The following is a 17,722-nucleotide window of genomic DNA, read 5'->3' on the forward strand; positions in this document are numbered from 1 at the left end:
TGTTTCCTCCTATTGGATTTCTTGTGTATCTTCTTTCATCTCTCTCTATCAGAGACCCATATTTGGTCTGATCCAAAATGATTCTATCATTTCTATATCTGCAATTCAATATAATTCAATATAGATAGATAAATAGACATATATATTTGCCCCTCTTTCTATTTTTTTCTTAGTAAAATTTTGAATACTTAAACAATCGATTCTTTTTTTCATCTTAGCTTCCACCTTTCATAATGAAAATAGAGAAATGCTTCATTATAATCTCAATTGCATTTAGTTGGTTTAGATTGTACCTTTTCATTTTTTATATTTATTCTTACCCTACCGTTAGGGTAGATCCTCTATAACATAACTAAAAATCACTTTATTATTCGATAAATTATTTAATATAGTATAGAATTATAATATTAATAGAATAGTCATTAACCAATTATTCTGTAATCCATTATATTCTATAATATATTTATACTATTATTATATAACTATATTATATAAATATAAAATAAATATAAGAAATTTCAATATCAATATAAAATATAATATAAAAAGAGAAAATCAAAATTATGTAATGAAATACTGTAATATTTTCATTTCGTTTAAATAGACAGACATTCGAATAACATAGTAAAAAAAATAAAAAAAGAAAAGAAAAAGAGTAAATAACTAAAAAACCTAAAATCAAAATAACCAAAAATAAAAAAAAATAATAAGATTTTAAAATGTCATTTGAATTCAAAAACAAAAATTTACTATCTAATTGAGATTAACACATTAATTATTGATATACATCCATTTGATATATAGATCAAAATTTTCTATCGCTATATTCTATTAATCGTTATATTAATTATTATGTTCTATAATATAACATAATTATTAATATTTATTTGAAATGAAATTAGATTCTATATTCATATTAATTTGGAATATCTAAGATCCCAGTAATTTAGTAAATTAATATGCATGTAACATTTTTGTTATGTGAGCCCGCTTAGCTTAGAGGTTAGAACATCACATTTGTAATGTGATGGTCATTGGTTTGATTTTGATAGCCGACTTTTCTCGAAAGGAACTCTTACTTTTTTATAATTTACATATACAATAGGATCCTGATATTGATCCAAGTCGTCTAATTATTCTTTGTTTTGTAGTACAATACTTTACTGATTTCGCTTCGTTTATCATATTTATCATTTAGTTTAGTTTTAATTTAGGTTTATGAAATTTAAAAAGTACACCGTCTAGGGGCTTTACCGGGACTAACTAGTAAAAGGCCGAAAACCGAAAAAAATCTTAAAAACCAATCGTGTCCCTGTAAAAAATCTCAATATTGTATTTGTTTAGAAGAAAAACAAAAACTGCGTTTTCATTATGGTCTTACAGAACGACAATTACTTAAATACGTTGGTATCACCGGAAAAGCCAAAGGATCATCGGGTCAAGTTTTACTATAATTACTTGAAATGCGTTTGGATAACATCCTTTTTCGATTGGGTATGACTTTGACTATGCCTGACAATTAGTTAATCATAGACATAGAAGGTGAGATCTAAAACATAAAAAGATAATTTGGTGATCCAAATTACTAAAAAAGTTATTACCTTTTTTTTCTCTAAATTTGAATTCAGTGTTTGTGTTATGAAAAGTCTAGCCATCTACTAATTAAATAGGTTTTAATTGACCTTAAAAGTACTCCATAGGATGGGTATATACATTCTATTACTACCACCATTAACAATTAAGGGAATTTTTGAAGTGTTGAGTTAATTATTATAGTTGGTCGTCATTATAGTCTGTTTGTAATAATATAGTATGTATTTGTGGTATAAACTATTTTAGTCTAAGTTAGACTACAAGAATTTTAGTTTTTGTCGACACACAAGGAAAAAAAATGTTGATAGATATTAGAAAATATGTTGGCAGAAGCTCTGCCAAGGTTTTCAAACGTGGGGAAAATGTGGGGAAAAAGGTTGTTGGTATAACTTTTGCCAACACAACTAACGTGATTCCTACCCATGCATGCTACGTCGATGGAAATGTTATTTTGGAAGGTAGATTAAATACGGTAATAAAAAAGGAGAAAGAGGAAAGGTAGGAAATAGTAAGCACTGTAATGAAGAATTTCAAATAGTACTAGATAGATATTATAGGCATGAATAATTATAAATCTTATTATTATATTTGGACCCTCAAACACATAAGGGGGTGTTTGTCTCACCAACATGAGTTGAGTTGAGTTGGTATATTATACCAATTCATTGTTTGGCCCACTAACTTTAAATGTTGGTGAAGTTGAGTTGGTATATTTTACCAACTCACCCTAACTCTCTCTTCTTCCAATGTTTTTAGTCGCCCACTCATCGACCACTATCACACTCTAGGAACTAAGTCCAAGCTCCAACAACCACATCCGATGAATACTACGACGACCAACTCCGACTCCGATAACCACCTCCGATGATAACTCCAACGAAGAAATCCGACTCCCACAACCACCTCTGACGACAGCCCCGACGACCGACTCCAAGCTCTGACAACCTTCGTGCGAACAACTCTGATAACCAATTTCAGGCTCCGACAACCACCTATGGTGACCCAACTTCGATGACCAATTTCCAGCTCTGACAACAAACTCTGGCAACCAACTCTAATACCAACTTCATGCAACTAACTTCAGGCTCCAACAACCACCTCTGACTACAAAATTCGACAAAAATCATGTTTGATGAACAATTTCGACGACCATCTTTGCCTGACCAACTCTAAACTTTGAAAACCACCTCCGATGACAAACTTTAATGACTAACTCTAATACCACCTTCATGCGACAACAACCACCTCCGACTACAAACTCTAACGAAAATCATTTTTAATAATCAACTTCAACAATCACTTTCGATTATTATAAGACCGATACCTGTAAAGTATATTGTAGGGTTGTTGATTATCTAAATAATAGTATTTTGTCTACATTTAACTACAATATTTATACGTAAAAATTTGTAAAAAAAATATTTGTATTTAATTGAATTCACATATCAAATGAGCGTTAAGAATATTTAGACGAAAGTATGTATGTAGTTGAAAAGTATATTACATATGATAAAAAAAAATCATAAAAAAGAATTTCTGGAACATTTTCTAGCAAGAATTAGTGAAAAATAGAGATTTTTTCTATCATGATCCTCCAAATTTAGAGGAATTGAAAGTGAAAATTTTGAAGAAATGTGGTGACATTCCATTGGTTGCTAAGATGATGGGGAAGTTTTAATTAAAAGAAAATTCATGATAGAGTAAAAATATAGCGCAATAACAGGAGAAGGAAGAGGAGGAGGAGGAAGAAGAAGAAGAAGAAGATAATGAAATTCATGAAGAAAAAATTAAGAATCAAAAGTTCTGATTTCTCTTTGGTTTCTCATTTTATTTAACCATGTTTTTGCAATAAATGTAATGAGTTAATCGTTGTTTATTGTCCAAAAAGGAAAGAAAGAAAAGATTTAAAAATTAAAAGAAAAAATTGCAAGAAAAAAAAATTTATGGAACATTTTTTTAGCAATAATTAGTGAAAAATAGAGATTTGTTTTGTTCTAATCATCAAAATTTAGAGGAATTGAAAGTGAAAGTATTGAAGAAATGTGGTGACATTCCATTGGTTACTAAGATGATGAGGGAGTTTTAATTAAAAGAAAACTCATGATAGAGTAAAAATATAAAGCAATAACAGGAAGAAAAAGAAGAAAAAATGATAATGAAATTCATGGAGAAAAAACTAGTAATCAAAAGTTTTGATTTCTCTTTGGTTTTTCATTTTATTTAACCACATTTCTGCAAGAAATGTAATGAGTTAATTGTTGTTCGTTGCCCAAAAAAGAAAGAAAAAAAGAGAAAAGATTTAAAAATTACATGAAAAATTGCAATCTATATTTTATTCAAATAAAGATAGATAGAATTATCGAATAAAAAAGTTTCAAAACAAAAATAGTGTTGGGTTTTATGTCCTAAAACTCGTGGTTTGTAAACAATAAAACTTATTCTGAAAATTCAATAAGTTCTTATTGAATATGAATTGCTTATTTTATTTTAAAAATAAATCCAATAAACTAAAAGATCCATGACTATTATATTAATACTTGAACTTTATGTGGAGACATAAAAGTGGATCAGGTTCGAGTAAAAAGCCAAAATGGTCTATAGTATATGAATGAGGTTGGGTGCCTTATTCTGGTAACACTATTGGATGCGACCCACTCTATAGTTGTTACAAAATGTTGTAAAGTGCTACAGATGATGTGATCCTAAGTCATACATGTTATGACATGAGGAGTGGGGGCATCCTGTGCAATGAGTTTGTACAAGATCGAACCATGAAATTAGTCACTCTTACTTTACAACGTTGTTTACTGTTTAAGATTGACTATTTCAATGCGATGACCTAGAAACTTGACCTTAATCCTAAGCTAACTATGAACTCTTATTTATTTGGAATTATCCGTAAATTTGCATAGGTAAGGGTTGGCTCAACAGCACCGGCTCAATAAACCTCCATTTCAAGGGTAAGACTGGGTAGATAGCTGGGGACATAGGGTACAAGATGGAATTCACCTCCTACTCGCTTTTAGGGATAGTAGAGTGGTTGTTCTCTTAAGTGGGACTTAAAGAATAAGAGGTAACTCGGGGGTAAAACACCTGTTGATCCAGCCGTTATTACGAATAACCTGTGAAGGATTAACTTCATAATTATGGTTATATCGAGTGAACACAATATATCTATAGTGAGGGGAGTGCAACTATTGAGCTTTAGTGGAATGACCGGTAGTTAAAGATGGGTTAATTTGGTGTAAAGAGTTTAAGCCATTAATCTTGGATCGTTGAAGCCATGACCTGTAGGTCCATTAGGGTCCAGCTCACAAACGGAAAGCCTTAAAATAGCGTGATAAGCTGATTTGAAATGTGTCAAATCGAATTAAGGGAAATTGGTAAATATATTGATATAATTACACTTGTTAATTTTTGGAAATTAACATAATTGGAGAATCGATTAATATATAAATATTGATTTAAATATTAATTTCATGATAGGGATTCATGTAATAGAATTGGTGACATAATTCAATATTTGATATTAAATTAATAGAGTTAATTATATTATTTAATTAATTATTAATTATTAATTTTATTGAAAAAATTGATTATTGAATTAATTTTTGTAAAGTTAATAAAATTTTGACTTTAATTAAAGAATTAAAATTGGAAAAAGTTTTGATTTTGAAAATCAATTTCAAAATCAAAAGGGAAATTGAAAATTGAGAAAAATCTGGGATTTTGCCACTTCCAAATAAGAAGGTTAGACACCTTCTTACACATAATTCTACCACCAAATTCAAGGGGTAGCTAGAACCACTTCAAGGGATCAATTTACATAAGAGTCATGTAATAAAACCACTCTTGATTGAGTGACAAAGGACATGCAATTACTAAATTGCTGAGTTTTTTAAAGTTGAAGAAGTTGTTCTTCAACAAGCTGAAAAACCAGAAAACATCTCCTCCAATTTCCCTAAGTTCAAGTTTGTTTTGAGTCACACAACTCAATTTAAGAATCGTAGTTGGGAAGCTTTAGTGGTGGTCCACGACTTCAATTGGAGAAGATTGTAGCTCAAATTCGTGTTTGAAGAGGATCTTCAAAGGTATATAATAAAACCCTCTTGATACTTCACATGTTTATTTTGACGTCAAAATTGAAGAATTAGAATGCTTAATGGTCCTATTTTCTTCCGCTGCATGTTTTCGTAAACCAACAATGGTAACATCACTTGAGATCTCTGAGTCGCTGCATTCTAATGTTGTTCACCAGTTTTTTAAAAGTGCGGTAGGTAATGTATTTGTAAATAAGTTTGTCAGGTTATCTTTCGAACAAATTTGTTGTATAGTGATGTCACCATTTTCTGTAAGATCATGAGTGTAAAAAATCTTCGGTGAAATATGTTTTGTTATCTCTTTTAATATATCCTCCTTTGATTTGGGATATGCATGCTTTGTTGTTTTCGTATAATATCGTTGGAAGATTTTTAGTAGAAGACAAACCACATGTTCCACAAAATGTGCTAAGTCATTGATCTTGGCCATACACATTCTCTACTAGCCTTGTAAATTGCAAAAAATTCAGCATGATTTGAGGAAGTGGCTGTTATGGTCTGTTTCACCCGTCTCTATGATATAACAGTCCCTCCATATGTGAACAAATAACCTATTTGATATCTAGTTTTGTGTGGATCGATTAAATATCCAGAATCTGCATAAACAACTAGATTAAAATTTAATTTATTTGAATAAAACAAACCCATGTCGATCATTCCTCAGAGATAACGGAGTATATGTTTAATTCTGTTCTAATGTCTTTTTGTTGGAGAAGACTATATCTTACTAATAAATTTACTAAACATGCAATATTTGGTCTTGTATTATTAGCAAGATACATAAGTGCACCAATTGCACTAAGATATGGTACTTTAGGATAAAAAAGTCCTTTATTTTTATCTCAAGGTCGAAATATATCTTTTTTCACATCTAGTGAACAAACTTCCATTGGAATGTTCAATGGATGTGTTAAGTCATCAACATATACAGTTATAATAGCAAATCCTGACTGTGATTTTTTTATAAAAATACATGGACATATTGGATTGTTTTGACATCCTTCTTTCAACAAATATTCACTCAGATAATTGTACCACATTCATCTTGATTGTTTCAATCTATATAGCGATGCCTGTAACTTTATTGAATACAATTCCCAGGAATTTGATTTATATGTTTCAGGTACCTTAAATCCTTCTGCGTTTCTCATATAAATATTATTATCAAAAGATCCATATAAATATGTTGTGACTACATCCATAAGATGCATATCCAGACTTTCATACACAGTCATACCAATTAAGTATCTTAGTGTAATTTCATCCACCATTAAAGAATACGTCTCCTCATAATCAATACTAGGTTTTTGTGAAAAAAAACTTGTGCAACTAGTCTTGTTTTATATTTTTTGACCTCATTATTTTCATTTCTTTTCCTTACAAACCTATTTGTATCCCACAGGTTTGACACCTTCTGGTGTTCAGACTATTGGTAAAAAAACCTGACATTTTGAAAATGAGTTTAATTTTACCTCGATTGTTTTTTTCCACTGAAACCAATCTTTTCTATGTTGACATTCTTCAACAGATTTTGGTTCAAAATGTTCATTTTCAAATATAATATCAAGAGCAACATTATATGAAAAAATGTTATCAATAACTCCATGAATTCGGTTCAATCTTTTTCTTGTCATGACATAGTTTATTGAAGTCTCATTATTATCTTTATGTATTCCACCTTCCTCATTAGTCATGTCATGAATTTCTTCATGAGTATTTACATCATCAACGAAGTCTTCTTGACTATTAATATTTTTTTTTCTTTTTCGAGGATTTATATCTTTAAAACCCACTGGTCTACCACGCTTCTGACATGTTCCAGACTCATTGGTGATAATTTACTATGCTAGGATATCAATTTTCGAGGGAACATTTGTAGCTGGTATATGTGACTTAGTTACTTTCTTTGCATCTATAAATGCATCTGGTAATTAATTTGCTATATTTCACAAATGAACTATCTTCTGAATTTCAAGTTCACATCAATTTGTACGGGGATCTAAATGAGACAATAACGATACATTCCATGTATTTCTTTTTTCAACTTCTTAATTCCTCTCCCTAATGTTGAAAAATTTGTCTCATTAAAATGACAATCAACAAATCAGGCAGTAAATACATCACCCGTCAAGAGTTCAAGATATTGGTAATTGATGAGGAATCATATCCAATATATATTCTTAACCTCTTTTGAGGATCCATCTTAGTACATTGCGGTAGAGTAATTGGAACATATACTGCACATCCAAAAATTCTCAGATGAAAAATGTTTGGCTCATAGCCGTAAGTTAATTATAATGGCGAGTACTTATGATAAGATACTGGCCCAATGCATACAAGTGGCGCTGCATGAAAAATAAAATGTCCACATACAAATGTAGGAAGCTTAGCTCTCATAAGCAATGGTCTAGCAGTTGACTGTAAATTTTTTATGAATGATTTTGCTAAACCATTTTGTGTATGAACATGAGCTATAGGATGTTCAACACTTATCTCAACTGACATACAATAATTATCAAAAGCTTGGGATGTAAATTCACCAAAATTATCAAGACGAATGACCCTAATTGTATAATCAGGAAGTTGTGCTCTTAACTTAATTATTTGAGCAAGTAATCTTGCAAATGCAAGATTTGGACTTGATAATAAGCACATGTGTCATCATTTGTTGGATGCATATAGTAATATCATAAAATATCTAAATGGTCCACTTGGTGGGTTAATAGGTCCACATATATTACCATGAATTCGTTCTAAAAATGTAGGTGATTTAGTCCCCACTTTGATTGGTGATGATCTAATGATTAATTTGCCTTGATAGCAAACATCACATGATAATTCAATAGATTGAAGAATCTTCTGGCTCATCAATGGATGTCCATTTGAATTCTCAATAATTCTTCTCATCATTATAGACCATGGATGACCTAATCTGTTATGCCAAATTGTAAATATGTTTGGATTCATGAACTTTAGGTTCATTGTTGCACATGTTTCAATTACTCGTATATGAGTATAATATAATCTAGAAGATAAATCAGACAACTTTGCCAGTGTAACGACCCGACCCCTTAGGACCTAGGTAAGGCCGTTACTAAAATAAATGCATGCAAAGAATTTAAAACGACGCTCAGTTATTTGAAATAAATGCTAATTAAAAACAAGAGGAGTTCAAAAGACATTTATTAAATGCAATTGTTAAAAACGATAATAGGGTACCCATAAATCATAAAGGTTAATAAATACATATGAAAAACAATTCTTAATAATAAGTTTCAAACATCAAATCTAAACCTTTAGGGAAACATGAAAATAACTCTCAATCTCATGATGCGGAAGCAAAAAAACTAGTCCCAGTGGCTCGATCATGAATTCCGCTACGCCATCACCAGTGCATCTCTACCCTTACCTGAAACATCAACATAAGAAAGAGTGAGTATGAAATACTCAGTAAGTAACCCCACCACTGGGGTCAGGTTCGGCATCTATGTCTTCTAGATATCCACATATGGCATATAAATACATGTAACATATAAGAGACTGAGTCCTATCCTAATGTAGTTAAGTATGCCCACAAAACTGATGAATCCCGAAGGAAACACAAAATTTATGAATCCTGAAGGAAACACAAACTGATGGATCCCGAAAGAAACACAAAACTGGTGGATCCCGAAAGAAACACAAACTGGTGAATCCCGAAGGAAACACAAACTGGTGAATCCCGAAGGAAACAAAAACTGGTGAATCCCGAAGGAAACACAAACTGGTGAGCATCTAACTGATCAATGAGGATATTCACATAGTCTTAATATGCTAAGATTCAACATTATACGGTTCTAAAGCATACATAAAAATCCTTAATACCATGGTTGCATCACATACCCATAATTCTTAACAATATATTATACATCATCCATGTATAACTTATATCATAAGGCCATAACATACAAGTATGCCTTAACGCCAGCAGATCAGACATCGACATATGAAAGCACATACTATCACATACTAACGATCATGCACTTAGGTATGTATGTAAACAAATCAGAATTTGTGCCAGAATATACTTTGATTCAAGTCATACTGTCAAACAACATGCTAACAGTTACCATAACATACACTTATCATGCTAGCATATAACTAGAGCCTGGCCCGTGGGCGGTTCCAGTGATAAGATTACTTACCTCAAAGTAAATCCAAATTAGTTCAAGCAATCTTATCTCCTCCTTGCCAAGCAGAGCGTTCAAGCGACACCTATATTAAATCCGATATTTAAATTAATCCTTGAGTCCTTCCTAATTAACCAATATACTCATGGTCTCTAGTTTGAATTTTACTGAAATTATGGCTTGGTCCAACGTAAATTTTCAAAACTCACAAAGACTTACCAACCCTAACAAATTTTCCGCCGAAATTGGTCTTAAACTTCAAACTTAATGGGCCACTTCAAAATCCTCCCAAATCTTCAATCTAAAATTCCAACATTATGGGATTAATCAAATCAGACCAAAATCTAAAATCTTAGGGGTAACAATAAATTTATGTCAAAACTTGATAGACATTCAAGCTACTTTAAGAAAAGCCCATAAAAATACCGATTAGCTTACCCAAAAATCTCAAGAATCCGACGAGGGCAGTGGCAAAAGAAAACCACACGACAGACCCGTGATGACAGCAACTGTAGTGCGTGGGTCGAGGTTGGGCGACGAACGGCTACGAGAGTGGACAAGGCTGGGCGGTGCGCGACTTATGATCTGGGCGGTGGCTCTCGGTGAGCGTGGGTCGGCAATCAGTGACTGGCTGGACGCGTCTTAGATCTGAACTGCGAGCATCAGATCTGGTAGACAGCTAAAGTCGCGTGGCTGGCTTCTCAGGCTCGACACAACTGGTGATGGAGAGTGGAGTAGCGACGTCTGACTGGGAGCGTGAACGGCGGACCCAATCGACGAAAAGGAAGAAAAGATTTCTGTGGGGGGCGGGGCTCGCGTGGTGAGGGAGAAGGTGGGGGGGGGGAGGGTTTTTTATAAAAAGTAATAAAATAATAATTAATATAACAATATATAACAACAACAACAACAACAACAATAATAATAATAATAAAAGGAAAATAGTATAACTTGAATTAGATTTTTTTTCCTTAACACACTTTATACTATTTAATTCCTTTCCTTTTTCCAAAAATAATTAATTCCTGCCAAAACCTTTTTTTTCCAAATTGAGAAAATTTTGAATAAATTCCACGACAACACTTAAATCCTTGCATTTATACTTTAAATTCGGAATTCCAAACATGTCCTTCATAAGGACAATTACTGAAAAGGGAAAAGTTTTACATTATTAATAAATAAATAAATAAATAAAAAAGTGTGGGATGCTACAACCAATATACGTTTTTCATATGAGACATAGACATGATATAAAGATACTCCATTAATACTCCATATTATTCTTTCTATTAGTCTCAATATGATAACTATTGCAACATATATCTTTAAAACTAAGTAGATTTCTCTTTGATTGACTAGAGATTAATGCATTGTCAATTGTAAATTTTGTTCATCTAGCCAAAATAATATTTGCTTTTCCAAATCCTTCAATTAGGTTTGCAGAACCTGGTATTGTATTGAATTTTTCTTCTAGCATTGTCAGTTGGAAAAATATTTTCTACTTGGAAGTATTGTATATGTAGTTTTACTGTCTGTTAGACATTGATCTTCTTTACTTATTTTTGAGTCACCCAACATATAAAAATGATCTAGGTTTGTTCACTAAAAGAAAATAATTACAATAAAAAATTAACATTTGAAAAAAAAATATGAAGATGAATAAAAAAACAACATTAAGTCTCTTTAGGAGAGTCAAAGAAGTCCGCCACATTCAAATTTGTCATATGGGATGGGTCAAATATGTCATTATTCTGTTAAGTAAAATTTGCTTTCACATTTTTCTCTTTTTCCTTTAGGGATGCTTGATAAAGATCAATGCAATGTTTTGACGACAGCTACGTGACCAATACCCAGTCATTCCGTATCAGAAGCATTTATTTTCAACACTTTTTGAACTCTTTTCATGTGGAGTTTTTCCTTTATGATCATTACTTTGTGTGATTCTTTTGAAATTTGAATGATTAGAACGCTCACCACGAAAATAATAATTATTTCTTCCTCTGCCACAGTCACGACCTCGACCTCGACCACGACCACGACCTCGACCACGATTATTATTAAAATTCATAGTATTCACTTTAGGGAATGGCGTCATTGAGGTTGGTCGAGATTCATGATTTTTCATTAATAACTCTGTTCGGACTCGGGAATTGATGTTGTTACTCAACCCCAAAATCGAACAAAAATTTGTTTATTTTCACCGATCTAAAACTTATACTACAAACGTAGCAAAGTGGTAAGATTGGAGTCGAATCCCCAGGGAGACTGTTGAATCAATCTAGGATAATTTATGAATTTGAAAAAAAAAAAAAAAAGGATTTTGATGTTTTGGATTTGATGAGGGAAATTAAAAAAAAAAAAGAAACAAGAAAAAGTGCGGAAAAAAAGGTTTTGAATCAAATCAAGGGAAAATCTTGGGATTAGTTTGTATGATTTTTATTTTCTATCCTTAGGCACTAGTTATTTTTTTTCAATTATGGAAACCCCTCGGCCTATTAGAAATTCTAATAGCCCAACTAGCCAATTTTTGATAAAAATCTAAATCAGCACTAATTCAGTTAAAAACTTTTCCTTCTTAGCGAGGCCCAAGTTAAAATTGAAAAGCATTAAGAAAATGTTTAATTGTCGAGACATTCAACAAGCCGGAAAGCCATATCTTGTTGCATGGTTTATTTGAAAAAGATTATATTAGGATCCACATGAACTTGGCCAGAAAAAGTCTAGACCTCAACCATGCGATCCTAATATTTGCAACTTAATCAATCAACAATGCATAGGCTACAAATCAATTTGTCAGAAACATTTATTGAGCAATTAAAATAAAACAAATCCACCAAAGAGTCCACAACAATTGAATAAAATAAACTAGTTGGCTTTCAAGAATCAAGACATATAAGCTAACCCAAGAAAATAATTTATGCTCTAAAAGCCATATTCAGACTACAATGATAAAAAAAAAAAGTAAGGATCGAGGCTAACTATATCAATAATTGCTCAGCAATTCGCCTCAATCATTCAAAAACTGGACAAAAACTCTTAAATTTATCTTTATTCGGGCTTATTCTCGAATTAGTAGTGGTTGCCTTCAAAGCTGACCCCAAGAGTCCTATTTATAATATCCCCGCAGCGTCGCGACGCTAGGGTCGAGCGTTGCAATGCTTGGTTGCGCCGCACGCGCCTTTGGTTCTCTGTAAATGTTCACAGCGTTGTGACGCTGCGCTTCTGTATTCCAGCGTCAAGCTTCAGCGCTAGGGGCCATTGCAAAGGTGGCGGTGACTCAAATTTGGAGCGTCGCGACGGTCTGGGCAGCATTGCGACACTACCTTGTTCCTGAAGCTACAACCTTTCATCAATGAATGAGTGTTGGACTTAGGCTTGAGATGAGCGTTGTGATGCTGGCACAGGGCAAAATCGTACTTTTTCAACTCAACTTGATTTAGTGCATCTAGACTCTAGTTTTTCTGCTCTTTTGGCTTGGTTCTTTGTCTTTTCCACGGGTCGACTCCATATGGTTAATTCTCCTACAAAATTAGACAATAGAATCCAAGAATTACTCAAATATAGGAAGTTAAAGACTATAAAATTAGCTCTTTTTTAGAGAAAACAAACTTGTTATTTTGTTATGCCACTAGAAGATATGAAATTAGTTTAGAATATTGTTTAAAATATTTCTCTCGATATTGCTTCTGCAAGAGCATATTCGAGACATGAAATGTAGAAAAGTCTTCTCTAATATATCAACATCAATAATTTTCTCTCCGCATAACAACAGTTTCGAACTGATTTTAAATAATACGGAGTTGCAATCACTTACTGATTTGAAATCTTGTAGTCTCAAGTGCATTCACTCATAACGAGTTTTAGGAAGAATAACTGTTTTTTGATAATCATATCTCTCATTCAAAATTTTTCACAAGATACAAAGATCTTTTATTGTAAGATACCCAATTTTCAATCCTTTGTGGAGATGACGACGAAAGAAAATCATAACTTTTGCTTTGTCTTGAGTAGATGCCGTATTTTCTTTTTTAATAGTCTCTCCAAGATTTATATCATCCAGGTGGATTTCGACATCAAGTACCCATGACAAATAATTACTGCCGTTAATATCAAGGGTGATAAATTCTAATTTTGTTAGATTTTTTTCGTGGCAACACTATCATAAAATATTGTATTTATATTAGAAATTTAATAGATATTAAATATGTAAAATAACATTAAATTTATTCATTATAACGAAGAGGGAAAAACCGACATACCTTTAAGACCTACATTTAGCAAGGAAAACGATAGATGCTTGTGCTGATAACGGATTGTGAATTTGAAGAGCACAACGACGCAACATGGATATGAAGAAAATATGATATAATAATAATATATAATAAAATAAATACTAAATAAATATAATATAATATATAAATATATAAAATAAGTAACTAACAAAAAGTAGATAAAATAACAAAGAATGAATTTCTTTACTTTCTCCAATCTTTATATAAACATGTGTAATGTTGAGACACATGAACAATATGAATAATCGATAAGTGACACATGGCTAATGGACATCTATGTTACAACTAATTTAATATATTTATAATACAAAGGAATTGTTTTTTACCATTAATTTTATTTTAGTTTCTCAATATATAGAGATAAAATCACAAAAAACATCATCATACCAAAATAAATTCTCTGTTTCTCTCTCTACAAATCCAACTACTCTGTCTCTCTGTCTCTCTCTCTCAATGCCAGGGGACCATTACAATGCTGACTCATTCAAAGCATTTTTCGATGCTTGGCTCCTCCGCCAACGTAACTTCCTCGACGACCTTCTCTCCGCCGAAAGCGGCAGTCCTCACGACGGCGATCTCCAAGATTTAATCTCTCGAGTCCTTAGCCACTACGAAGACTATTATGAGAAAAAATCAAGAATTGCCCAAACAGATATTTTTCTCGTTTTCTCCCCTCCCTGGTTCACAACTTACGAAAGGACCCTCCTCTGGATCGGTGGATTCCGGCCGGGACTGACTTTCCGGCTGGTCAATCAGTCCATTAACGACATGTCGGACGAACAGGTTCTCAGAATTAGGCGCCTGAGGGACGACGTGAAGATTGAAGAGCGGCTACTCAACAATGACTTGGCCAAAATTCAAGAAAAAGTGGCGGCACCGCCGTTGCTGGAATTTTTCCGACGCGGTGGTCACGACGGCGTTATTGGCGGCGAGGAGGCAATGGAGAATCTAAAAGCGGCGTTTCAGTCGGTGCTGGCGAGTGCGGATTTTTTTAGAAGAGATACGGCGTTGAAAGTGACGGAGATTCTTACTCCGGCGCAGGCCGTTAGATTTTGGGCCGCCGTGGCTCAGCTTCACCTTAGAATCAGAGCGTTGGGTTTGCAAGAAGATGCCGAGTGACGAGATCCCAGTTGTGGGGCCTTTCGATAAAGATAATAATCATTTTGTTTTTGTTTTGTTTTTTTTTTTTGTGTTTTTTGTTTTTTTAATTTTAGGTTTTTAAAATTTTAGGGTTTTTTTCCATGAAATTTCTTGGAAGACAAGTTCGAAAGCTTAGTCATAGAGGTTTAAACTTTAATATTCATAATCAGAAAATAAAATATTATATAGTGTTTAAAGTTTAATTTTCAAAATAATATAGGGATTGAAAGTTTTTTTTTTTTTCCTGGAAAATAGATATTTTAAAAAAGAAAACTGTAAAATATTTAAATTATCGAACAAGTGTTTCACTATTTTTTGAATTTATAGCTATTTATTTTATGTCCAATTTAAGGGCATTTGGTCGATATTCTTGTTAGGTCTACATCAGCTGATATTCTGTTGACATTTTTGTTATATTTTTATATTAAATTTTTTATGATACCAAATAAAAGTCGAATACACCCCGATATTGAATCCATAGGCACGTGAGAAGAATTTAATTTTTTTCTAGTTTCTAAGTTGTTATATTTTAGATGATGATGTTATTTTGTGTCATGTGCAACATTTTGGTCCTACATTACTTTTTGTTTCGAGTTAGTTTGGTTGCTTTAACTTTTAATTGAAAAATCAAAATTACATCTATTTTTTTCTCTCGTCCCATCTAATAATAGTTTGTCATGTGATCATTAAAAAAAAAAAAAAATAGTATCACACACCGGTGCATATTCATATTTTGGTTTTGGATAAAAAATATTGTCTCTAACCTTGGTTGAAAGTAATAATTTTGATCACTAACTCTTAATAAGTAATTAACAAAGAGTTTCTATATTTTAAAATTTGTAACAATTATGTAATAATTTAATTTTTATTTTAAAAATTTCGTAAAAAATAAGGGTTAACTTTTAAAATCACGTAATGAGTTTTGTTTTTATGGTTTAAAATTGTAAAATACAAGTTATTAATATTCCAAAAGTAAACTGTTACAAATTTAGAAATTAAAACTGATTAGCAACTAAACTGTAGAGACTAAATAATTAGTTTTATGACAGTTTAAAAATTAAAAGTGTTTTCTAACCCTTTATTTTTTAAATTGTATTTATTTTCTTTAATATCACAGCTTTGCATAGTGCCATCTTTTTTTGCATTAAAAAATAGTTTATATTTCTATAAAAAGATCATGGTATTTTAAAAATAGAAAAATAAGAAAAATTATTTATAAAAAATAGTAGAATTTTAACATTATTTGAGTGATAGAAACTGATAGAAGTTTAACAATATTAAATAATTTGAAATTTTCTATCTATAAAATTTTTTCAAGAAATTATATTATTTATTTTTATATAATTCGTTATTAACTAAAGTATATCTATTGTTGTTTTCAAACCAAAACAGGGACTGTTTTTTTTACTGGTTTCAGTAATCTATATTGTCAATAGGAATTGACTTCAGATGGTTTCTTTTTAAGCAAAAAGAAAGAAAGAAAGAAAAAAGGTAATCACTCCACGTGTAAAAAAAAAAGAAAGAAAGAAAGAAAAAAGGTAATCACTCCACGTGTAAAAAAAAAGAAAGAAAGAAAGAAAAAAGGTAATCACTCCACGTGTATATGGTTAACTACTTTTGTTTTTTGTTTATTTCTTTGCTTTCTTAAATTCTTCATCGATACTGAATTGTATTTTAATTTGTCTTATTGATCCTTTCAAACAAAAAGTTTGTCTTATTATTATTTTATTTTTATAATATTTGCATTTGAACAGATTTAAATATATGTGTTTTAATCATATTTTTTACGAAAAAATTGCAAATCTATAAAACCTACTAAGAAAATGGAAATTGATATTAATGAGAAAAAATATTGAATTTGTTAGAAATGTGATATGGGCTAAATATATTTGTTTTAATTTGTTAGCATCGACTCCTTGGGTTTTTAGGAGTTGTCTTGATTTTTGTCTTTAGTGGATTTTGATGAGCTGACGATTTTATATGGGGACATTTTCCATTATTCCGTTATGCTATTTACGTTCAAGAAGTTCTCATGCTAGGGTTGCCGCATCAATTGTTTGTGAGATTATCGTGTGAGCTTTACAAAATTCTTACAACGCCACATTGTTTTCAAGTAGAAGTTCGTTGAGCTATTTGTGGCGGCGTGTTCTTCACTTGTTCTTGCTTCAATTCACAAAGGTTGATTGGAAGGAAATCGGACATGAGGATTTCCATGAGTAGTGGAAGGATCATTCCAAATTTCATTCAAAATTGAACATAAACAATTACAGTCACAAAACAGAAACTAATAGGTCATGCACAATACGAAATTACAACATGCTTACAGATGAGATCAATGGATAAAGTATGCATACCTTTGAAGACTCATTCTTCAAACTCCCTCGATCATGAATGCTCGTTCAGTCTCCAAGATAGCAATACACGAAGGCTC

At 31.8% G+C, this 17,722-nt stretch overlaps 1 protein-coding gene across 1 annotated transcript; it reads left to right on the forward strand.

The window, feature by feature from the left end:
• The first annotated feature begins 14,492 nt into the window (after positions 1-14,492).
• LOC120091714 (protein RESPONSE TO ABA AND SALT 1-like) lies at positions 14,493-15,766 on the forward strand. Its single transcript, XM_039049825.1, has one exon. The coding sequence runs from the start codon at positions 14,605-14,607 to the stop codon at positions 15,268-15,270; it is 666 nt and encodes a 221-aa protein (XP_038905753.1). The 5' UTR covers positions 14,493-14,604; the 3' UTR covers positions 15,271-15,766.
• Positions 15,767-17,722: the final 1,956 nt, after the last annotated feature.

This window comes from Benincasa hispida, chromosome 11, assembly GCF_009727055.1.
Source record: "Benincasa hispida cultivar B227 chromosome 11, ASM972705v1, whole genome shotgun sequence".
In the NCBI taxonomy this organism is placed as follows: domain Eukaryota; kingdom Viridiplantae; phylum Streptophyta; class Magnoliopsida; order Cucurbitales; family Cucurbitaceae; genus Benincasa; species Benincasa hispida.

Coding starts and splice junctions, on each gene's coding strand:
- LOC120091714 (XM_039049825.1), top strand. CDS start 14,605: ATGCCAGGGGACCATTACAATGCTGACTCATTCAAAGCATTTTTCGAT.